At 44.0% G+C, this 24,711-nt stretch overlaps 1 protein-coding gene across 2 annotated transcripts; it reads right to left on the bottom strand.

The window, feature by feature from the left end:
• Positions 1 to 438: 438 nt before the first annotated feature.
• LOC135260824 (double-stranded RNA-binding protein Staufen homolog 2-like) lies at positions 439 to 23,320 on the bottom strand. Of its 2 annotated transcripts, none has more exons than XM_064346444.1 (15): positions 23,165 to 23,320; positions 18,723 to 18,943; positions 18,373 to 18,503; positions 17,713 to 17,872; positions 17,409 to 17,544; positions 12,716 to 12,875; positions 12,352 to 12,459; positions 10,664 to 10,876; positions 9,965 to 10,102; positions 9,621 to 9,755; positions 9,050 to 9,110; positions 8,606 to 8,883; positions 6,792 to 6,905; positions 2,738 to 2,844; positions 439 to 1,545 (listed from the first exon to the last, which is right to left on the bottom strand). In XM_064346444.1, exons 2-15 carry the CDS (start codon positions 18,934 to 18,936, stop codon positions 1,452 to 1,454), a joined length of 2,049 nt encoding a protein of 682 aa, XP_064202514.1. In that variant the 5' UTR covers positions 18,937 to 18,943; positions 23,165 to 23,320; the 3' UTR covers positions 439 to 1,451. The 2 variants fall into 2 exon arrangements, with proteins under 2 accessions (XP_064202514.1, XP_064202513.1); XM_064346443.1 differs by having other exon boundaries at positions 9,965 to 10,105.
• Positions 23,321 to 24,711: the final 1,391 nt, after the last annotated feature.

The following is a 24,711-nucleotide window of genomic DNA, read 5'->3' on the forward strand; positions in this document are numbered from 1 at the left end:
TTTCCTAGATTTTACTAATATTCCTGAAATAGACAGGAAAAAAACTTGCGGTGAAATCTTAATATCCACTGAACAGCCCCTGGCCCTGTGGCCATTCATCACATTAAAAAGGACAAAATGCAAGATACATTTTTTTTTTTTTTTTACTGTAAAGGGACAGCATTGTCTCCTCCATTTTTTAATAAAAGTTATTTTTCAAAAGCACACACATGTACACGCACACAGGCACACAAAGACACAAACATGCATAGAACAAAGAGCATGGTCAACACACGCATAAGCGTACGCGTGAGCACACGGGGACACAAACGCACGCTCCCTCAGCCACCTGCACAACTCTGAACCGAACTCGGGCCACGCCCACTCAGCGAGAGACAAAGATGAACGCTGGGTGGATTCTCCCCTGCAGTCCTGAAGGAAGTCAAACACCACACAGGCTTTTCCACATTGAATGAGGTCATGTTTACTGTATTAGCCATTCAGTAACAGATGGCTGGACATCACACAATGCATCCACAGCAAGGGGGGATTTCCTGGAGTCACAAAAGTTTCACTCTTGGTCTCAGAATGAACAGATTTAAAAAAAGACACTTAAGTAACGTAAAGATGGGTAAACACTACACATATAACGGTCTTCTTACATGACCAGGGTGGTGAGAGGTAACCTCATCTTGAAGACCCCACATTCCCCCCTGTAGATAGCATCTTTATATATATTACGTCCAGCTCTTCATGAATTTCATTTAATTTTTTTAGTTTCTATTGTTTTGTTACCTATATGTTGTTGACAGTTTTTTTTTCTTTTTTGTACTTGTTTTGCACACACCGTTTGTATCTGCAAGACGTGAGTCCGTACTGACAGATGGATGCTGAATATTAGCGTGATAAAGATAAGCAGGGTGACTAATATGAAGACAACGACTACAACTCACACTGCACTGGCATCGGCTCATTTCAAATACTCAAGCTTCGATATTCATAAAGTAAAATTAAACAGGAAAACAACCAAAATTAAATTACACTAGTTTTTTCTCTATAACTTTTTCGTTTTTCTCAATGACATGATATATATATATATTTGTATATTTTATATATCTATATATATTTTTTTTTTACTATACCACAGGGCAACTAACTGGAGAAAGAAAATAATTTTAAAAATCACCTATTAAAAGGGGAAATTGTCTACTTACATTCAGTTCAATTTCCCACAATTTAACATTACCATGCATTGATTCATTCATGTGCTTTATATTTCTTTTGTCTTAACTAAATTTTCTTTGAAAATTAGCGATACGATTTAACGTGTCAGATAGTGTTGTCTTCACATAGACTTGTTTTCGCGGTATTTAGTCCTTTTTCTGGTGCACGCCCACTCTCATTGCGCGGTTGACAGCTTCATAAGGACGCGCTCGCGTCCGTCGGCACTTTTTTGGGGGGCGGGGCATCTCCTAGGCGACGACCTTTGAATCTTTGTAGTCCTGAGTGGTAGTGCCTGAGTTTGACTGGGTACTGTCCATTCGGTCACCCAGGTGGTTCCCCTGTCTGGGAGAGAGAGAGAGAGAGAGAGAGAGGGAGAGGGAGGCAGGAAGAAAGGGAGAGAAAGAACCATGTTAATGAACGACACGCTCAAATATAAAATCCACTTCAGAATCAATGGACAACGTAAAGATTTGTTTCTTTATTCCCCAATGAAACAGTATTTTACACAAGACTAAGGCGCCATGTGTTTTACACCACAAACTGCTGATCGATGGGGCTCTAAAGTAAAAAAGTTAGCTGAGGCACCTGTCCTCAGGGGGCAGCAATGTACCCATCAATCAATAAAATAAATCAAATTTTATTTGTATAGCATATTTTACAGCAGTTGTAACAATACACTTTACAGACAACCCTAGCCTAGACCCCCACAGGAGCAAGCCTAAGGCAACAGTGGCAAGGAAAATCTCCCTGTGGCAGATGGGAAGAAACCTCGGAAGGAACCAGGCTTAAGGGGGAAACCCATCCTCCTCTGGTCGGCTCAGGGTGTTGATTGGCGACAAACATGTCAGTCAATATTACAGTGTTCATAATGTGGCTCAGATGATGGGCACCGTTTGATGCACAATTCCCCAAAACACCCAGGAAGGGAAATATTTGGCCTGGGGCTCCCCCCAAACTCTTCCCTCAATAGGGACCCAACCGGGAGACTGGGCCCCTGAAATCTGCGCATATCAGTGCTTGCACAGTCCTGCAGCTGCAGTGACTGCGCAGCTCAGCTGAGTGCATCACAGATTCAAAAGTAGCGGCAGTTTCACGGATTTCTCTCCCGACATTAAAAATGTTCCCAATGTTTAACCGCTGACAAGGTTAAATGGAATTCTGGGGAATTTCGCATGTATCCAGAGGAGCGGGAACGAGGCAGGCAATTGTGTCATTTCGGAGGAGAAAATGTGACGAGCCAGAGATAAGCGCAGGGGAATGTGCACTTCACTGCCAATAAACTGATGGTCAGCCAGGGGAAGAATCGCAGATAAGGGCAGACTGATCGTCTGGTCTCTCTCCACCAGGAGTATTCTCCCATCGCTGTGACGCAAGCTTCTGGTTTTACAGTTAGCACTACCGTTACTCACAATAAAAAAAAACACCGCAAGCAGCCAAATGATAATAGATCTTAAGACATACTGCGTCAGATCTGACGCGTTCTGTTATTGTTGGTAATTCTGTTCACTCATCCATTCCTGTTCATAAGACTTACAGTTCTGCTTGCGTGTATTGGTCTCCCGATCCATTCTCCACTTTGATTGGTCCATCCATCAGGTCCAGTCCTTGTTCAGACAGCTGTTTCAAGGCACTTAGAGCAGCCTGTGAGTCACACAAAAACACCAAGAGTGAAAAACAGACACTTATCTCTCTCTCTGCAAGGTGACCTTGGCGAGAACAACTCTTTTTACAACACTTTCACTTTCCGGTAATGTAATCATTCGGAAAATGTTTTCAATGAATTGACCAGCTTTGGCTTCGGTTCAGTTGTACAGAGTGTGCATCTCAAGCTTTTGGCACAACGCAGTCCCCTCTATATTTCAACCTGAAGCACTCTGAAATTACTCAAACTTCATAAATTCACAGTGACCCGTTAATATTTTCAGTTCAGTGAAATATCACTGAACGGAACATTTGAAATCACGGTCAATCGGCAAATATAAAACATGCTATTTGTATGAAAACACCTTTATGAAACGCTAAACAAAGGAAAAAGATTTATTGAGATGTTTTCATATTTTTGTTGATATCCATAATAAAATGTCTATATTTTACAACAGGTTCTACAGATGAAAATTACGAACAGTTGAAAGTTTCATAACATTGAGCTTTAAGTGATGTTTTACCAGCCCCAATAGCTTTAATTTGCAATTATTAAGGGACGTGAAAAAGGTTGAAATTTTGAGGAAATCTTATTGTATTTGTGCAGTGTAAAAGCAGGAGTATACCGTAGGGACATTTCCCAGAAATACTGTGATTCTTCAAAATACCAGGAGCTCTGAAGAGGGCTTACGCACCTGTTATGGGATCTCCCTAAAAACACCTCACTGAGGAACAGTGCGTGTGGGAGGAGGGGCGATCCCTAGATTGTGTTCCCTCCGGGGAAATTCCAGAACACAATGGTTGGTGAAGTGTGACATCACAAAGAGGGGGCAGGCCGGTCAGCCACTCACTGGTCCTGATTACCGGCTTTCTCCCCTTCCATTATTGCAGCTCCCAATGCCGATTAAAAAAGGGCAAGCGAGCGAGGAAAATGACGAAGGGAGATTAGGTCTGCATGCCTTGTGCAAGCAGATTCTCCCAAAACAAATGGTACCTGCACCTTGCGGCACCAGGCAGTTGTACGTTGATGAAAAACAAACACAACAACCAAAAGCCTTTTGGACCCTTCAAGGTTCAAAAGATCCCTCCAAATGCCCGCAGACAACACAGAGAAAAGGGCAAAATGTTCAACAACGGAACACTAAAAAATGGAGTGAAATAGGTCTAATGCATGCTGAGCACAGAATTAGCTGCATATGCTCTGAACCCAGGTTTTATACCCAATTCTTCAAAAACGAACCTTAGTTTTGCTTGTATGCCACATGCTTGCTCACATTTCACTGTTTTAATTCCATTCATCATATGGGAAATAAAATGTATGCTTTATAGAACACAGAGGGGTTGATAGATCCCATTGAAACAACACTAAAACGTGTTATTTCCCTGTCTGATTGGATTAGGAAGCTAAATGTCAAAGTGTATTTCAAACAGGTTTTATATGCAAATGACAAGATTTACAGAATGATTTACCAAGGTTTCCCCTACGGCATGATAACAGAAGCATAAATTTGGTCATTGCATCACCAAATGTCAGAATGTTTTTCTTGAATCTGCTTTTTTCCAGAAGCAAGGATGCTTCTTTGTATAGAAATTAAATGAGTTTCCTTCCTGACTGCATCTCTTTTCACATCACATTATTCATTTTAAGATGCCCTTATCCATAGTTACCATAGTTAAATAGATATTTACAGAGATATTTACAAATGAGACCCTGACTTAAGGGCAAAAGCTTTATTACGCCAAGAACTGAGCCTCCCATATTCAGGATGAAATTCAATAAGACCCGTTAGCAATTGCCACAAAGCTACTCCTTGTATTTCAGTGCAGTGCCAGTCACTTGCAAGCATCGAAGCTAAATCACGTGAGGATTATTTATGCCCTTAACCAGGGTGTGTACCTTCTGATACAGGTTTAACACAAACTGGGGAGACAATAACAGGAGCTGAATATGGGGCAATTAAATGGATCATGCACTAATCCCATATGCAAATATGTTGTTTTTAAATAATTATATTATCTTTATTTAACAAGGTTGTCATTTACAATATTCCTCTGAAATACTTGTCATTGTCCACTGAGAAAAGTAACAAGGGGCAGATGTCAATCAAAGTGACGTATGGACGACAGCGGCTTTCCCGCCGCATCGTGCTCTTCCTCGTTGCGTTTCCAGATTCTATCGCTCCGGCGTTCGCCTTTCCGCTCCGTGTCTGAATGTCCCGGAGGCGCCAAGAAAAACGGAACATCAGCCAGCGCGGTTGCGTGGGGGAGGGGGGGGGGAATGATTTCCAGAGCCAGTGTCATGGCTCTGTTACGAAAGCAACTCCACATTTCCACCACAGTCAGGGTCAATTCCGTTTCAACTCAGGAAATTTACCGTAACAGGTATTAAATTAATCAGCTAAAAATGCCCACAATATCCTGTGGGGATCTTTCAATTAATCGACTGAATGTCCCACTTCATTTCCTTAATTTAAGGAATTGACCCAGAACTGATTTCCCCAACCAGCATACTGGATAGATCTGTAAACGTTTCCTCAAACAGGAAAATACTGTAGCATGCAGTTAATTTTTAAATCATCTTTTTTTCTGTCTGTGTCAAGTTGTTATTTAGAGACTGCTTACATTAGATTCTGTACTGAATTATAAGGACTGCTCATGAAGAACCAAAGCCAAACTTCCCAAATTAGTATCTGGCAAAGTGAAGTAAATGAAAAGCCTTACATAAGAGCAATCTAATAAGTGATTTAGAAATACTGAAAAAAGGCACACTAAGCGCATTAATTATGGCTGAGAGACCGGTGTCTTCATTAACACTGAAACCACTGTAACTAAGCACAGCAAAATTCTAAGCCTCTTGAAATTGTTGAGACTTAAAAAGTTGGCGTAACATTTTCTGTTGTTGTTGTTGTTGTTGTTGTTGTTTGTGTTGAGTACCGTTGGCAGGAACAGCCATAGTTACGCTCGTTACGCAAGCATTCCACTACGCCAGAAGACCAGTAAAAGCCACCGCATAATTGAATGGCATCCTAAGCCCAGGGTGAGGTATCTGCCAAGCAAATTAATTAAAATAATAACAACATCTGACAAGACTCCTGCGCTCGCTGTGTGCCAAGTGTTCTCTGAGTTTAGCCAGGGCGGTCAACGAGTGTCTCCAAACACTCAATACTCTCTTTTGGTGGCAGGGTCTTGGTTTGGCCGTGTGTCAAAAGCCAATAAAGCACCTCTGTGTGAGGAATGCATTAATGACTAATTAATGATTAACTTTCACCAAAGGTACGGGCAGTACCTGCACTGCACAGACACCATTCCCAATTCTGTGAATAGAAGTATGATTCTGATTAGAGATTTCGCAGGAAAAATTGGAAAAATGGAGAGGGATAGCGAGAGAGGGCTTTGGAGGGTAAAATCAAGGGAGCCTCCCATATAAATATTAGATAACAGAATGCGTGAGATTTCCTGCTTGGATGGCCTCACACAATGGAGCCCCTCCAGACTGCGTAACTGGACAAGAACACAGGCATCACAAGGGGATTATGCAGCAATTAATGAAACAAGAAAACTGTAATCCCATCTTGTCTGCTTCAGTACAACTGTTACAAATTCACTAATGGAAGGATAAAAGGACGTCTACCAGAGGAATTTCACAGATTGTTTATGGAAAATTGAATATGGAATAAAGCATGGTTAGGAGTGAGCTACCTGAACAGCAAACTAAGCCTCAAAATGAAAGTCACAAACACATTAAATATTATATTCAAATTAGTCACAAATGTTCAACCAAGGAAAAACTAGCTTCAATGGCTAGCTTCAACATATCAGTAGAAATGTACCTTGTCATGGCTAGTTTCAACATGTCAGGTGAAATGTACCTGGTCATAGCTAGCTTCAACATGTCAGTTGAAATGTACTTGGTCATGGCTAGCTTCAACACATCAGTAGAAACGTACCTGGTCATGGCTAGCTTCAATGGAGTTTCCGATGCCGTGGAAGGTCATGTGCACAGGTGAGAGGGTCAGGTAGGTAATGTGCTCTTTGCCGTTCTGACCGTCACTGTACTGCACCTGTGCAAAAAAGACAAGTCCATGTCACATGACATTCCTTCTTCAAACAACACACATCGCATGAAAACACCACATCACCGTCACGCCAGTCTGCCAGGGCTTCGTGGCACAGCTGTGTCAGTCAAGGCTTGTTGCAAGAAATACAGGAGCACTTCTGTGTACTTCTGTCAACCAAAAACACTCCCGCAGTGGCAAAGTTCTGTGGCTGAGGATTTTAAAGGATACCTACAGTGGTAATTACACATATAAACAAATGTGTACTCATGGAGAGAAGCAATGTTTTCATTTAATCTATTTTTGTGGATGAGTACTTATGGGAGAAGGTTCAGACTCTGCACCCATCTGTTTGCCAGCCTCCCTGACTCTCCTCTCTCTGTACCACACCACTGGTGTTTTTATTATGTAAATGTCTGTACCCCAGGAGTCCACTGAATGAGATGAAAGCAGAAAATTCCCAGGGAGACGTGCTCTGTCCTTAATTACTGCACGCCTCACTCAGTGCTCTGGGATCAGTCTGGCTACACACACATAAAGGGCAAGCACACGGAAAAAGACTCCACAGACTGATCTGAGGTCAGTTAAGGTGGACTCCCACAACAGTGGTGCTGGTCACCCCCTCAAACCCCCTCCACTGAGCTACACATCAACTCTCTCATCAGATCTGAGGGCCCCATCGAGGCCTGGAAAATGGTATTATGAAACAGTAGTTTGTAACACTGTGACATAAAGGCACAGTTCTCGTACACAAGACAAAAAAAAGAGATTTCCACAAAAACAGAGAGCACTGCCATTCACTGATCTAGTCACAAGCTGTCAATGCAAATACCTGAACCACATTCTACAGATATTTTGGTTTAATACATAACATACACTTTTGCCTCTTGAATCAATATTGAATATAACGATACACGATTACACATCGTTATACAATGCATATGCCATTTTGCTGATCATGACATTTTTGGCACTGCAAGAACACTTCACATTGCTACAAATTTAAAAAAGTTCTTCCAAATGTATATATATATATTAAACTAGGACAAAATTACTTCAAGCATAATCTTTCATATGTTGTGGTTTAAGTTTCAAAGAAAATTAAAATCACGATTTTAAAAAGCATGTAGTTTGAAACAAACAGATAATAATAATCATACAGTAAATGCACAGCTATTTCCACCTCCAGACCCTGTCTGATTTGTCATGTAGGAAAGAGCAGCTTTAGGGATGAAGTTCATCTTTACGGGCGTAGTCACGGCCAGGAATAGATTTTCGGGCTATTCTGGTGTTCGGGTCACAGGGTCATAGGACAAAGATAACAGCCTTCTGGACAGTTTTAGAATTTCCATTTGCTAATGCCACTGATTATGCAAGCAGATACCCTCCTACACGTACACTCAGACCGTAGCTGATGGAATGGTTAAAGTCTGTGGTCAGCCCACCAGCTGCTTGGCCTGTCCCCTTTTCAGGAGGACGTACTGACTAACTGACACACCTAAGCTGCACATGCACACACGCACTGTAACAATCACACACATACACAGACACCCCTCCATCTGCGTACACTAACACAAACGCACACACAAAACACAAAACACGCTGACACACTCTCACTCTCACACTCACGGCTCACACTCACACTCACACTCACACGCAGAGAGCAGAGCCCTGACCGCGGCGCGGGGACATCAGAGCCGGCTCACCTGGAAGCCCTGGACGCGGGCCAGGTAGTCGAGTTGCTGGGAGGGCTGTATGGAGGTGCAGGTGAGGGCGGGGGCCCTCCCCTTCAGGCCCAGGGCCTCGGCCGTGGGGGACGTCCCGTTCAGCAGCAGCTCCCGGGCGATGGCCGCCGTGCTGCTGGTGCTGCTGTAGAAGGGACCCGCGGGCAGGTAGCTCACTGGGGCCCCGGGGCCCGCCTTGCTCCGACTGGCCTCCATCTCCTGGTAGACGTCTGGAGACAGGTGGAGGAGTCCCTTTTGACCTGGGAGGGGTGTTGAACATATTTTGGAGTGAGACGCTCACTTTCTGAGGCTGAGTCCCGAGTGGCGTTTTTCACAATGCGTGTAATTAACAGGTGCGCCTCGTTCCTGAATAGCTGCCTTTTTGACATTAAGAAAAAGATTTCAAAAAAAGAAAAAGCAGCTCACTGTTAGGTGTGGTTTCAGGAAATGATGTCTTTTGTCCGTTCCAGCCTTTGTTGTCCACCAGCTGTGAAATTAACCATGGTGACAAAATGCTGAATCAGAGCTATAGCGATGCATTTAATATAATGCAATTATAGAAACGAAAGAATATTTAGTAGCATGTCCTACTGTTCCCTATTGTGTCAAGACCATCAAATCAAAGAAAGAACCATGACTGTTAGAATACTAAGCTAAATAACTAATAGCAGTCCTCTGACAGGTCCAAACAGGCCAATCAGAGCTCATTACATGTGATTGTGTGCATTACCTTAAAACAACAAGGTGTAAGATCGTTTTAACCTCAGATGGCTTGTGCTTTTCAGGCCTCAAGAGGAACAGTTAATTGAGGTGTGATGTAGGGTCATAGCATGGAAGACACCCGGGATGATAAATAAAACAAAAAAATAAACATGTCCTTAGAAACCACCCTGCCACCCCGCCCCTACCCAGCCACCTCCAGCTCCATCCTGACAGCTAGAGGCCAACCCAATGAAAGCGATGAGTAGCTGATGAGAGGGATGGGAATATGAGACACCTGTTCTGGAATGTTCTGCGTGGGGGACGTGGACGCCTTGTAGCCCAGCTGGAGCAGCATGGCCTCGGCCGCATTCCTCTTCGACACTTTCTTATTGGGTCCTGTTCCGGTGGCCACCTCGCTCCCCACCTTCACCTGTATGGATCGACGCACGTAAGCACAAGCACCACACTTGACCCCGCCTCTGTGACAGCTACCTGCATATAACTGGCCGCTTCGTGCGATTGGCCAGTTAGTCAGCTAGAGCTAAGTCACCGCGTGTGTTTGGCTGGCTTGTCTATCTGTCTGTGATTGGACACCAGCGCACAAACTGCCATTTAGGCAGTGTGTGATTGGCTGGTTACCTGCATGATGAACTCTCTGCGTCGGGGCATGCCTCTCTCAGACAGCAGGGTATACTCGGGCTCTTTCTCCTTCTTGGCCTGCTGGATCTGCGCCAGGCGGCTGATTGGGTTCATCCCCTGTCCGTACTCTGGCCCCGCCTGCTGTTAAAGACACGCCCCCGATTAGCACCCACACGTGCCACCAGGATCCAAACAAGGCAAACTTACCACACATGCTACCGTCAGCTCACCTCATACACAGGGGTTACAGTACAAGGCAATCTCACAAGTCACCCTCACCACAATGTCACCTCAAGTGGAAACCTCACCTTAGATACACCCGTCACCATTAGTTCTAACCTTCCATACAGACTTGGTTCTAACCTTCAGAACAATCAGGGTTTTAACCTTCAGCATGGTCTTTGTTTCAATATTCAGAATGCTCTCAGTTCTAACCTTCAGAATGGTCTTGGTTCTAATCTTCAGAATGGTCCTGGTTCTAAGCTTCAGCATGTCCTTGGTTCTAACCATCAGAATGATCTTGGTTCTAAGCTTCAGCATGGACTTAGTTCTAACCTTCAGCATGGACTTGGTTCTAACATTCAGCATGGTCTTGCTTCTAACCTTCAGAATAGTCTAGGTTGTTACCTTTGGTAGAGTACTGGTTCAAATCTCCAGTTTGGTCTTGGAAATAACCTTCAGAACAATCCAGGTTCTCACCTTCAGAATGGTCTTGGGTCGTTTCTTGAAGTGCAGTTTGGGTTTCTCCACCACAGGGAGGAAAGGCAGTTTCTTCAGCTCCTGCAGGACGGAGAGCGCCGCCCGCTTTTTCGACAGCTTCTTGCTGTTCCCCTCCCCTTCGGCCATGAACTCGCCCACGGTCACCCGCGTAAGGAAGCTCTTCATGTGAGGGGGACCGTTCTCCTTAAGAACCTGAGGATGGTAAGCAGTAGAAGTCAGTCTAGTCAAAAGTGTAGCATTGACATAAACTGGTCTGTCTAGACATAACTGCTACGGCACTAAAAGGCTCTGAGCTTGTGTTTATGAACAGGTAAATAACACATTAAAAATATGCCGTTTCATTTTAGTGCGTGCTCCCTGCTTATTTTATCTGCAGCTTCAGTGCTTGTACATCATTACATTACATTACATTACAGGCATTTGGCAGACGCTCTTATCCAGAGCGACGTACAACAAAGTGTATAACCATAACCAGGAACAAGTATGACGAAACCCCTAGAGAGAAGTACCGGTCCAAGTACAGGGAACAACCGCATAGTTCAACTTGGACCCTGATGGTTAAACTGATTAACACTAACAACGAGAACGGCAACAACGCAATCTATGGAAAAATAAAAATAAATAAAAATACAAGTAGTCGTTAAGACAGGCGCATCAACTAAGTAACCTATGAAACAGCTGCCCAGTTACAACCCTAAGTTTAGTCATTTACAGGGGGGAAGGGAGGGATGGAGAGAGGTGCAGCCTGAAGAGGTGGGTCTCCAGTCGTCGTTTGAAATTGTTCACAGTCTCAGCTGTTCTGACCTCCACAGGGAGGTCATTCCACCATCGTGGGGCCAGAACAGACAGGAGACGTGTTCTGGAAGTGCAGGTGCGAAGAGGGGGAGGTGCTAGGCGTCCTGAGGTAGCAGAACGGAGGGATCTGGCTGGCATGTAGGGTTTGAATATCTTGTGAAGGTATGCTGGGGCTGATCCCATGACTGCCTGGTATGCTAGGACCAATGTTTTGAATTTGATGCGAGCTATAACAGGCAGCCAGTGGAGGGTAGTGAGCAGGGGAGTTACGTGGGAGTGTCTGGGGAGGTTGAAGACCAGACGAGCCGCAGCATTCTGAATGAGCTGCAGGGGTCTGGTGGCAGATGCTGGTAGTCCAGCCAGAAGAGAGTTGCAGTAGTCCAGGCGGGATAGAACCATTGCTTGGACCAGGAGCTGGGTTGAGTAGGTGGTGAGAAAGGGGCGGATTCTGCGGATGTTGTATATCCGCAGAATCATCACACAGTTATGAACGTTTCTTTTCTTTTTTGAAAGTCTGTGAAGAATGATTGCCATTCTGCGAGCTGCATAACCTTACTGACATATTTTAGACATTAGCTAGAATAAATAGCCTCTGTCTAGCTTACACATACATGGTAACGTTGGGATGAATTTAATTATTCAATACTTATATTGTACTACGTGGCTACATGTCTTAAACAGATCCATAATGTAAAGACTTTACTATTCAGACATGTTCCCACATAGTGTGTCCTCAGTCACAGACTGTATTTTAAGGGGCCTTGAAAAGAAAAGGTTTGGAATCCCATAGGTGAGAGTATGATTGCACTTTCTCCGCAGCACAGCTAGAAATCTTGTTATTTTTTGGTTTTGTTTTTTTTTTCCGGTTTCACCTCAAAATTGACGGGCAGGTTCCTCTTGAGGGCGATCTCATACACCAGGCTGATCTCCGACTTGCTGGCATCGCTGTTCTCCTCCGCCTCCTTCTTCTCCTCCGGGCCCTGAAATGGATGGGGTCACTTTGACAAGGGTTTCGAAATGCATTTCCCCGCAACAAAGCACGCTCTTCCTATTCAAACCTCCTCCTTCTCAAAGCACAAATCAATATCGCTTAAAAGCCACGCAAGTGCCCAGGAAATTTTGAGACGGACTATTATATTTGGGCTACTTGCGCCATTTAATGCACAGAATTTCTGTGAAAAAGATCCCAGGGGGCTCAGAAGTAAGGACGTTAAAAGGAGCTGTGGGAGGAGCTACCTGTGGGGCCTTCTCTGGGATTGGCTTGTTGCGCAGGACCTGTAGGGCCTTCATGGCGGCGTTGTGCCTGGCGGCTTGGCGGGTCCGGCCCTCGCCGATGAACTCGTTATTCCCCACCATCAGCTGCACGTAGAAGATCTTGGGCACGGGGTAATGGTACCTGGGGGTGGGACACAAGTCCGAATGGGGAGAAGGGTGGGGAGAATAAAAACCTAAAAAGCTTGCAAATTGTACGTCCGTACAGTTTTTAAAACATTTTAAAAGAAAAAGAAACAATAGAAGTATAAATGCATGCTATATGTTACAAAGCATTATATTTATGTCATGTATGTTATAATGGTCAAAATAATTTGTGCATATGGTCCAACTACACTCAATAGAGAATATGTACATAAAAAATCCACACATTTATACAGTTGTTTATATTTGTAAATTAGGTCAGTTTAAAAAAAGAGATCCACCTCAAAGTAGAACAGCTTACGCCTGTTCTAACACAATTGTTGTCTTGCAAATGAATATGTTACGCAACGCATTAAGCCATTCATTAAAATAATTACTAGACAACAGCAGAGAAATCCAGTATAGGCTTACCGCTCAAGCATGAAGATACGCCATTTCACAATTAACACCACCAAGATAAAGATCTACAAAAGACTCAACACCATCCGGGAGAACAAGAGTCAAATGAGAACTTCATCATTCTGTCATAAAACCTCCAGGACTTTTTATTAATATATTACATAAAGAGAGGTCTCAAATTATAGTCCTGCTCTCGCTAAAACACAAATGCAATAGTTTTTGTCTTTTTGTACAGCGCTGCCACTGTTGGTGTGTGCAAAACACTTTTACAGTCATTCTTTGTCATAGTCTGAGAAAGATTGTGGGGTCTTATTGCCACCAGTTGATTAAGAAAAAGCACACAACAGTATGGCTTTTTCCCCCCACCAAGGACCGTACATGGCAGGAACTCCAGGCACATGTGTGGACAAGCATTTGTCTGGAAGTAACTTCTAGCTGGACATCGGGGAAGTGGATTATATGCGCAATGTTAGACTTGTGAAACAGGAAGTTTTCTGGTCTCTTGTCTCCACTTCCTGTCTCTTATCTATGATTCCTGTTTCCTGCCTCTACTTCCTGTCCATTATCACTGTCTATTCAGTCTGCTGTCTCAACTACCAGTCTTCTCAAGGAGTCCCGTTTCCTGTCTCCATATCCTGGTCCTTTTTGACGCATCCTGTTTCTGGTCTCAGACACAGAGAAGGGTCTAAGTGCCTCTTCGCTGTTACACAATCTTGGAAGGCCGAAATTCCTGTGGAACGCCCACAGAGGCCCTGCCCATGATGTACGGGAAGTGGCTGAGAGGAGTGGGATGGGACCCCAGCAGGACCAGCCCAATAACCATTGACCAGAAAAATCAGGAGAACACTGGATGTCTTCATGACTTACCTCCTGTGGGGTTCCCGTCTACGCTACAAAGCGATTTTGTTTGAACTCCCCCTTCATTCCTGACTCCAAAATAAATACACAAACCCTGAAGTGCTAAAGTTCCACTGCACCAAGCAACTGAGGATGTTTCCTGAGGCTAGAGGAGGAAGGTGGACAAAGGGCTTATGAAACATATATGATACAACATCTACCCATGATACAACAGTACTCACCACCCCCAACTGTCACCGCTGAACATATTCAACACGCATACACGTACAAAGCCTGATGATTAAAATGGCCCCTGCTTCTGAAGGTTAGATAAGTGTGAAAATGAGGTCTGTTTTTTCAGCCTGAAATGTGACCGAGCCCCATCGGTCCAATTAGCACCACCAAACCCAAAACGGCGGTCGACTGCCTACCTCAGAGCTGCTTGTCCTCGACAAAGAAAAGGGGGACACGTCAGAAGCCCTGAGAAAAAAAACAACTGCAGCCGGCTTGATAATTGAAACAGTCGTTACAAGACCACGGGAATCTCGCAATTAATTTCTCAGTCGAGATGGTTATGTAAAAACCCGCCTTCAAAGATCCCCCCTTCCAAATGAGCGGGGTGACAAGCCACAAAAAAGTCTGCCACCTCATTTAAAATCGACTCAAATGAAAGGCTTTTTCGATGCAAAGATATCTTTGGTGCCTCACGATCAGGGTTTAACACACACAACTGGAGCTGAAAACATTGTTATGCCTTCTGGAAGAAAAAGACTGTCAGTATTTCAATGGAAACCAGGGAAAGAGCATGATTGGCTGTGAACATAACACACATTATAGGACATTCCCATCATACGTTTTAGTATACTTATACCACCAAACAAGAGGCCTTCTGCAAACACATGCAAAACAAATATAAAAAGTCTTCGACATTAATCAAAGAATCAGTTTTGCTCTCAAGCTAAATCATCTATGCCTCAATGTAACTGGACATACTCAATTAATATGCAATCTTGTGTGTTATTTACATGTTAAAATGATACATTTCCACAAAACTGCATTCGTAATGTACGATTCACAGTTACTCTGACTGTGGCCAAGACTGGATTCACCACAGACCCATCTTCAGGTTGGCAGTGTACATTCAGATAATTTGTCTCATTAATCTGGGTGGCACTTTTGTGATTACAGTGCAATTTTGGTGTTTTTGCAAACCGGGAGCTGCTTCACCTGCCACCAGACAGCGAGTCAATGCGAGGACTTGACACCCCTGGCCCTTAGATTAGAAGAATAGATTTTTGCGGAGTAAGGGGCCGCAGCAGGCTCCTGTCTGGAAGACTGCCTGCATTTTTCTAATCATAACAGATGATATAGGCCTGCTCCTTTTGCAGGTCACTGCAGGAATTCTACGCAAAGGGTTTTCATTATGAACACACTAAAAAGGCGCGACTGAGACTGACGTATAGCTGCTGCACGTGTAACTGCGTGAGTGCACCAGCCCCAGTGTAGCTACCATCTGAGAGAGCATCGCTGCTGGGGAACACCAGTCTCACAAAAGGAAAGTCTGGCGCACCAACCAACATTTCATTCACACTCATCGTGTTGTGTGTCTTCGCAGTTGGGTGTAAGCCAAGTGCCTAAAATAATTAATTATTTTTATTGGAAAGTTGCGTGTTGCTGGATTCAGGAAACGGACTTCCCGTTTAGGCATTTAGGCCTAAGCACTGAGTACGAAATTTTATATGATTCATGCCATCATCATCACCCTTAAGTTAGCGAAGATATTCAAATGGTCTATCAGCATGAGTCTCATAAACTTTCCCCAGACGATGACAAAGTCGAGTGCTCAGAACAGTCTGCAACACAAATTCTTGAAAGCAGACTTATTGTGAGTAATATCTTTGAACTAATATCTTTCTCAATGGAGAAGGAGGCCTGATAAGACTCAGAGAAGCTTCTGGAATCACATGACGCAGATTCTGGTGGGACATTCCAACAGGTGTTCCACTCACAGTGGAGACTGGGGCTCTGTTTATGACATCACATAAACGGAGGCCAAATGAATGACATCATTCTTGAGAAAGTGCTTAGCCCAAGAATCATTAATCAGAGACCACACATTCTGTAATCTTCCCTGGCTCCCAGTCAGGGTTAGAAAAGACAGACGATGAAGCATGTCCAATTATCAGTGCCAGACAGGAAGTAAATTAAACATGGAAATAAAGTTACCAGCTTTGTTCCAGTTTTGGCAGCAAAAACACCCTATCTTAACCCCTGAGGAATTCTGGGGATGGAAGAGTCATTGTACTTTGAACAGTCTGCCTGAGCAAACATCATCTAAAATGATAAAACAAATCGTGAAGGAAACGGAAATAAAAAAGCATATAAATATGTATTTGGATCTCAGCAATTCCTGTAGTACCAATATAATCATGTAATTATAGAAAGAATACAAGGATGGCAACACTTTGTGCTGACATTTCCATTCAGTCCGCTGGATCAAATCATCTGAGCCCTTTCAGTTCTTAACTTTACCAGCAACAAACCTTACTTTCCAATTGACCAAGAAATATCACTAACCTCACCACAACAATGAACATCCTTAAATCATTACCGTCCCATTATGGCCTAAAGAGTGTTCATTCCATGCTGATCCCAACTCAAAAAGTTTGCCAAGGACGTGCTGCCCTCAAGTGGTGAAACACGAAACTGTTTAATGGCTGCTCACGACACCATATACCAAAAGCAGATGTCAGTTTTTTACATCTATATTCCCTTCGGCAGGAAGCACGTAATTTACGTCTTCAAGCCTCTTAAAAGCTTCTTCTTTCGGACAAAGAAAATTATTGATTCCCTCATAACACTCATAAAAATGAACCACTGGTACTGAAGATACATTTGGGAGTTCTTTGTGTATCCACTGCCTTAGAGTAGAACACATCTACAGTGAACAAAAAATTCACTATGAGAATGGAATCAAATGCAAACGACTGTGCAATCTGAGCATTTGCTCTGATTATGTGAAAAGACACATAACATCACAGACACTGAGACCAAGGCTTCCTTTAACTTCAGGAGACATTTAATCCACAAGAAGCTTAATCCGTGCACACCACTATTTAATCTCTATTACTTTTCACAAACACGCAAGAAAGGCCCCGATTGGTCAGTTCCTCCAGGCAAACAGAGAGCACGATTCAACCTTCAGGATCTACAATATCTGGGAGGTGATATATCACCATTGCACATAGAGCATCTGGTGTAATGTTTGGCTGGTTACCTCTGGTTGAACATTCCTCTGAAGTTGTAGTTGGCCCTGTAGTTGGGCATGGGTTTTGGGTCCAGCGGCCTGTAGATAGCTGGCTCCCCTCTCTTCATAGCCAGCCCATTAAGCTCCACTGTAGGGGTGATGCTACCTGTGACACACAGAGAGAGCGAGCACATCCCTGTCTTCCATAAGCAATAAACACACATCCTGGCAACCCTCATTCCCATCTCTAATTAAAGATACTCATGTAATCTGGCAACGCTTTATCCACAAATAACATTCTCCTACAATCTGGCATCTATGCGCAGTGCTGCACCTGGGTTGCTGTTGAGTTCCATTTTGGGGGAGCGTGGGGAGGGCCTGGGTAAGTTGGTTTCAGTCAGGGCTTTGAAGGCGGTGGAGTGCTGGGCCTTTTTGATGCTGGTCCCCTCAGCCTCCCAGGTCTGATCCGCCAGAGCCAGCTGCACTGTGAAGATCTGTGGGTAGTTCACACCGTTACTGCCTGAATTCCACCTGCACACCATCACCACCCCAATTCTACCATGAACACCTAAATTCCACCTGCACACCGTCACCACCTCAATCACACCATCAAACCATCACCACCCCAATTCCAGCTTCAGGCCTTATGTATCTGGGGTGGGGGGGGAAATTTACTTAAGGTTTTTGCACAAACAACACTTGATCAAAGAAAGTAGTAGAAACAATTGGTTTGGCTGGAACCAGCTCCCTTTGCACATGTTTGCACAACATTCCACAAATCTGGCCTTATGATAGATAGTGCCTCATCTAGGATTCAAGCCTGCAAACTTCTGATTAAAAGATGTCCCATTTCCCCTCACACCCATACCAAAACTGCCACTGCAGCTACCAGTCAGCTTTTATAAAGAGGAAATCCTGTGCCATGTTTAGCCTCCTTGAGGCTCAAGGTCAGCCTTGTGAGACAGGAAGTGGGGAGTCTGCTGCAGGCGCGTACCTTGGCGTGGGCTGGCCCCCGTTCGTTCAGGAGTTTGTACTGGGGCTGGATCCTGTTGAAACGGGCCAGCTCATTGACCAGGCACATGGGAGTCTTCTCTTTAGGGTTTGCCATGTAGTCCAGGGGTGAACCTGCAGGTAAAGAGGGAGGGATGGAGAGAGATGATTTGGTAGCTCTTGACTCACCCTTACCTGGCAGATATATACCTCTGTATTGTGTGCATAGCTACTGGACTGTCCTTACCTTGCAGATACATATATACCTCGGCACGGTGTGCATAACTATATAGGTCATTGTCAGTCTGCTCACTGACACCTCTGTAAATCATGCGTAGGAATGGCCAGCATTACCTGGCGGGTTTGTGCAGGGCTTTGTGAACACAGCGGACTCCACAAAGCCGGGTCCCGGGCTGAGGCAGGCGGGCGCGGGCGGGGGCGGCCCCGTGCCGTTGACGGACGGCTGCAGGCCCATGGGGCCCGGGCTGGGCGCGGCCGTGGAGGGGGCCACAGGGGAGTGGCCCGACGCCGACACGGGGGCGGCCATCTGCACTTTCACTTGTGCCATCCTCTACCTGCCGGGACGACGCCCAAAATCACGGCCAGCTCTTCTACGCACTTTCACAGTTATACACCACACACGGCTCTCTCACATCGGAGTCTCACTACTATGCGGCTTGGCTTCTTGTGCATTTTCCTGCTTCAAGCGAAGATGTTTTTAATCAAACGACATTGACAGGATGTAAATAATGACCGATGCAGGGCTGCATTCAAGATGAGGAAAAGACTTGCACAAAAGTCCTGTTAAACGCTGGTCTACAGCGACCCCAGCACTGTGCTGAGGTCGTTCTTTCATCTGGAAGTCATGAATTTAAAAATCAACATTATCTCCCGGCCAGATCTGCTGCTGGTCTATGGGCGGGAATGGCGTGAACAATGAGTCTTTGTGCTGGTGAGATTTGCTCATTGTCAGTCCGTCTGAGCTCAGCGTCATATAAGGGAGTCACATCGTCTGTGCAGCAGGAAGAAAGTGAGGGCCTTTCAAGACAGGAAGATCAAACACGCCCACTCACACGCGCACTCTCTCTCTCACTCACTCACACATATTTCTCACTGGGTCAGTAGGGGGCAGTTTTCCCCTCCGGTCAAATAAAGAGTGCTGTAAGACGCAGCGTTTTTTGGATGAGATGTTAAACTGAGGTCCTGACTCGCTGTGGTCATTAAAGATCCCATTACACTTATAGCAAAGAGTAGGTGGGTGTTCCCTGGTGTCCTGGCTAAATTCAAACTGCCACCTAATCACCCCCCAGTTTAATTTGTTAAAAATTGTTCCGACACTCTGCACCTCAACAGATGTGTGATGAGCGTTCTGGTGCAAAATGACTGCCATGCATCACCCAGGTGGGTGTTTCACATTGAAGGTGGCAGAGGAGAGTTTCCCCCTTATCGATGTAAAGCACCTTCAGTGTGAGAAAAGCGTTATATAAATGCAATAAATTATTTATCATTATAATTACTCACTCCCACTCTTAGTTGCACCCACAAATGACACAGTTATCTCACAAGGCCTCAGTCAGAATTAGGCTAGCAGTTACTCAGATTAGTGCAGACTAAACCCAACCACAATCTTTTACCACAACCCAGCACACATTTCTGTCACATTATAGAGGGTAAAGGGGTTGCAAAAAGGTCATTAAGTAAATGTATTTGAATGGGGGAGTATTGTTAGTTATGTTACTGGAGACTACTGGTGATTAGGAGACTATTAGGCCTACATGCTATTTTCATTACTACTTCCTGGTTCAAGGGCCATCATTTTACCTACAATTTTTTGTTTGTGTTGGCCTCTCCCCTGCTGGTATCTACCTCTACCCCCTTCTGGCCACACCCCCCAGCTGGCACTGCCCAGTCCCCCTATTGACACTGGCCACACCCTCTGCTACCAACCAATTCTTTGAGACCTTGTGCATGTGTCTCTTGTTTTTTCCCCCCTGATATATTCTCTTAATCGGGAATGCACAATGCATACTCTCACATTCATCACTACAACCTTCTCTGTGACTTCCAAAGAGCACAGACCACTATGTGGTCTATTCCAAAGCATGCAATGCCACACTGCTGCTGCTTTTGACTCCACTGTACCCTAGTTAGGCTCACGGTGTGTTGGAGGACGACACTTCATGTGCATGTAGTGCAGGCAGTCTGTGGGCTTCCAATTTACCAGATGGGGTCACTGATGCGTGATGCGTCACCGACCTCTCACCAAATAAAATTAGTATTTTCCATCACGCAGGCATTTAGCAGACGCTCTTATCCACAGTGACACACAACAGACATTCTTTCACACACTATCCATTTACACAGCTGGATATTTACTGAAGCAGTTCTACTTAAGGGCACAACAGCAGCGAACCTGCAACCTCGGAGTTGAGAGCTCAGTTCCCCACCCAACATGAAACACTGTTGCCAAAGTAACTGATCTATATATGGGCTAAAGTAAATTATGGGACGCACTGCAAAACTGCCAGCCCTGTCACAGTCCAGATTAGATACTAAGACCGTGGGGCCCCTTAACACACTAGAGAAGTGCCTCAACAGGCCTCATTCATTCAGCAGCCTATCAGGTTTGTTTTTAAGGCATTTTAGTCCCAGTTTTTTTCCCTTTTCATTACTCCTTTTCTCCCAGTTTGAAATTTGGAATTTGGCATTTGAAGGCCTGCTTCTTTCCTGAAACTTCCTCCAGAAATTCAGACTCTTTGCCATGGCACATACTGCCAGCTGCCACTTCCTCACACCACCCCACCCCCCTCCGCTGCCCAGCTGGGCTGCACAGATGTTGCATTGAAGGAGTACATTTCATACGCAGCTCGTGCAGCCGGACTGCACATGCCCAGTTAACAGGCGGAGTCACAGCTGTGCATGGGAAACCCTGCCAGCACCACTCCAGTGCACATCCACAAGCTGGAACAGTGAACAGGAGGTGCCAACCAACCTGACCCAGCTCCCTCGAAGGCCTCACCTGCCACAACTAGTAAAACCTATTTAGATTTTTACTGCCGTCCTGAGGAAAGTTAAGGATCACTGTTATTATATTACATTGTTACTCAATGTAAAGTCTCACAACCGACTGGGCTCCGGAGGGCAGGCCATAGCATTCTCCGGGCACAACAAAACTGCATGACTGATACAAAAAGGGGAAAAAAAACTATACATCCTGGTGTGCCGTTCATGCAAAATTATAGGCGAATGTACAAATGCATAGACAGATTATATGGGCTATGTGACATGCCCCACCAAAGCACAACTTGGCAGATGTCGTATCTGCCATCTATATAGTTAGATCAAGCCCAGTTGTTTGAAGGCCCCTTTTTTTCTTTTTCTTTTTTTAGCCTACATTACCACTAACGGGCCCAACTCTGGCAAATTCCATTTTGACTTTGAAAAGGACAGCGAAGAGACTCAGAATAAAGAATTCTGTAAACAGCACCAAACTTGTGAGAATGAGCAGTCTGAAGGTGCGGAATTAAATACACAGAAAACAGATAGCCACATGCCATTCCCAAGGCAAGGTCACAGGTCAAAGTTCAAGGTCAACAGATGATTCTGCAACAACACCCCCCACAGCCAGAACCCTTAGAAATTGGTTAGCGGACATGACTTACATGTGTCCTGAGTGTAAAAAGACAATTAGCAACCTAATTCAGAAATGTTTATTATATTTGCCGAGTGGTGTACTGCAGAAATACACCTTTAAAAATATAATCAGAGGACAGTAACAGAATAGTTTAAAAGAGGTCACAGATGTTTGTTATTACCTAAGCTAATATAACGTTAATATTATGGACGTTTGGATTTTTTTAAAATATATTTTTTTGCAATCCAATAGCACAAAAGATTACTTTGGTAAGTCAGTTATGTAAAATAGTATGGCATTCTTCTGCTGATGTCATCACATCTACGCCTTTGCTGGTTCCGAAAAAATGTAGCCAGCTTGCTAGTTTTGTAGAGATTATTCGCGATAGCTGGGTGATTTTTTAACGTTCAAATCTGGGCAAATGTGTTTTGGTGCTCTCGTTTTAAACAAGGTGAACGAACACAATTTTTCCAGGCTACCCAACTGAGTACATAGCACTGTTCATTAGCTATGGCCAAGTTACAGTATGCACTGCGACCCAACAATTTGGGTCGTTGCTCACACACGTCCTTTCGACTATATACATTTTTCATTGCAAGCGACCGAGCTAGAACAGAACGATCACAATGCTTGCGCAATACTACTCTAAATAAACAAACGCACCTCAGCAAGAAGTGGCATTTCTGAATAAATCTGAGCGAAACTCGCCGGCAAGCTTAGCAAGCAACATCATCCACTGGAATTGTGTACCGGCTCATTCGCTGACTTGACAGCAGCATTCGGTTGAGATTCTGATGTGCAATCCTTTTTACGATGCATTGTTAGCAATTACTTTACCTCACTGTGGAAAACTGTCAACAAATGCACATTCACAAAATAAGTATATGCCGTTATATCAGCGTAAACTGTGACATTTAGCTAACATAGTACTGTTACATAGCTAACTTGCTGGTTAGCTGGCTAAAAGCGACATCATGGCTGAAAATCAACCAAACACCACACTCCACTTGCATCTTCCAACCCCCTCGGTTTCATCCTCCATTTACGAGTCGTCTGGATTTTAACATACTCTATCGACAAAACAATACAATGCTGCTGTATTTACAGGAATCGTTATACCTTTAAATGCAGTGTGAATGCACATTCAATGACAATATTTTACCTTTTTTCGAGGGACAGACCCCAGTTACACCTCCAACATTGGCAAACACTAAAGAGAACTGATAGGCTGCAGGAGCAAACCATTATTTGCTTTAACGATTTGACTGAAGAATTCCTTAAGTTACCAGAAACACGAAAACAGAAAATAGTAAATTATGCTTACTATAACACTGAAAAGGAACAATACTTAATAGATGCATGTCTATTATACAACAGCGTGAAAACAGGGAACTAACACCCCTTTATAAAATACGAATGGTAAAGTCGGGTTTCCTTCTAGTGAAAGTGGACAGTTAATATAAATGAGTACTCTCGTACTTTAGTGATAATGGAATTTATGATTTTGTGAAGCCTGCTGCTTAGTATTAGATTTTAAATGGAACACTCTCATACAAATGAGATTTAATATTTCCTCTGAAATAGGGCGAAAATTCCCATCCTGAAATCAGAAGCAGATGTGTATGAAGCCTGTCAAGCTAATTACCATATCGCTTGCGAATCTGTAGGTTGTCAACAGTATAACGAGGAAAGCTCAAATTCTCGCTCACTCGCACATTTTGATGATGCAACCTATACTGTGTCCCAAACGCATTTGTTTGACTGCGATGCCCAATCGTCAAATACGCAATATCTGGGGAAACTCAAAGGGCATTCGAGGTCTTGGCTAACGGCGTGGCGCTATGCCCCAAACATAGTAACAGTGCATGAAAAACCGTGCGCAATTGCCACACCGAAATATGAACAGCGAAGTTCTTTAACGTGACCAGCATTATATCGTTTTCAAGTAATGCATGATATTGAAGAATTTTGGCCGGTTTTTTTGTTTTATCGGTCTTGAACTGGATGGATGAGCTCTGTTGCATACAAATGAGACAAATAAGACGTATGGACTTGATAACATTGATGCAGTGCTGTATTACCTGAATAATTGATGCAAACAGCTCTTCGTCTTTCCAGCAGGGGGTGCTGTGCCTGTTACACATAGAGAATAGCTTCACCTGACGAGACCCCGCTACCTGCTAGTGCCTCCTTAAAACGAGATAGCTACATTATACACGAACGTATATTTTACAGATCAGTCATATAAACTGAGCCTGTGAGTTCGATTTAATTATAAAAGGAGGGGCAAACGAGAATAAAACAAACGTCAATGGGTACATGCACATCAGTGTATGAAAGGAGCATTGCTGGTAGACAATCCCCGACAGTGAATATTCTGTGCAGTTCCTGCCCCCTTCTGGTTTGAGCCGGTGAGGTAATGTCGTGTGTGATCTTTCAATTTTTCATCTTTTCATCTATTAATTTGTGCCGTTACTTCCATTTCTGCGTGCCCAAATAAATTATGCGTCAATAATAAATTGTTCAGTATTTAAACATATATAACGTAGGCCTACGCGCGTGTGGTTTGTTAAATCCCAAGTTCTTTATTAAAATCTCACGAGTTTTCAAGTCGAAACAGTATGAACATCAAGATAGTTAAGTGAACTTCTTGGGCCCCCAAGAAACATCATTTTGTTTCCTGGACCTGTACTTAGATCAAACCAATGT

Source organism: Anguilla rostrata, chromosome 8 (assembly GCF_018555375.3).
Source record: "Anguilla rostrata isolate EN2019 chromosome 8, ASM1855537v3, whole genome shotgun sequence".
Taxonomy (NCBI): domain Eukaryota; kingdom Metazoa; phylum Chordata; class Actinopteri; order Anguilliformes; family Anguillidae; genus Anguilla; species Anguilla rostrata.

Excerpts from the sequence above, each read along its gene's own strand:
- LOC135260824 (XM_064346443.1), bottom strand. The coding sequence starts at position 18,936 with ATGGCACAAGTGAAAGTGCAGATGGCCGCCCCCGTGTCGGCGTCGGGC. Across the intron at positions 17,873-18,372 it reads GGGGGCCAGCCCACGCCAAG|ATCTTCACAGTGCAGCTGGC; the intron begins GTACGCGCCTGC and ends AACTACCCACAG. Across the intron at positions 12,460-12,715 it reads TCCCAGAGAAGGCCCCACAG|GGCCCGGAGGAGAAGAAGGA; the intron begins GTAGCTCCTCCC and ends CATCCATTTCAG.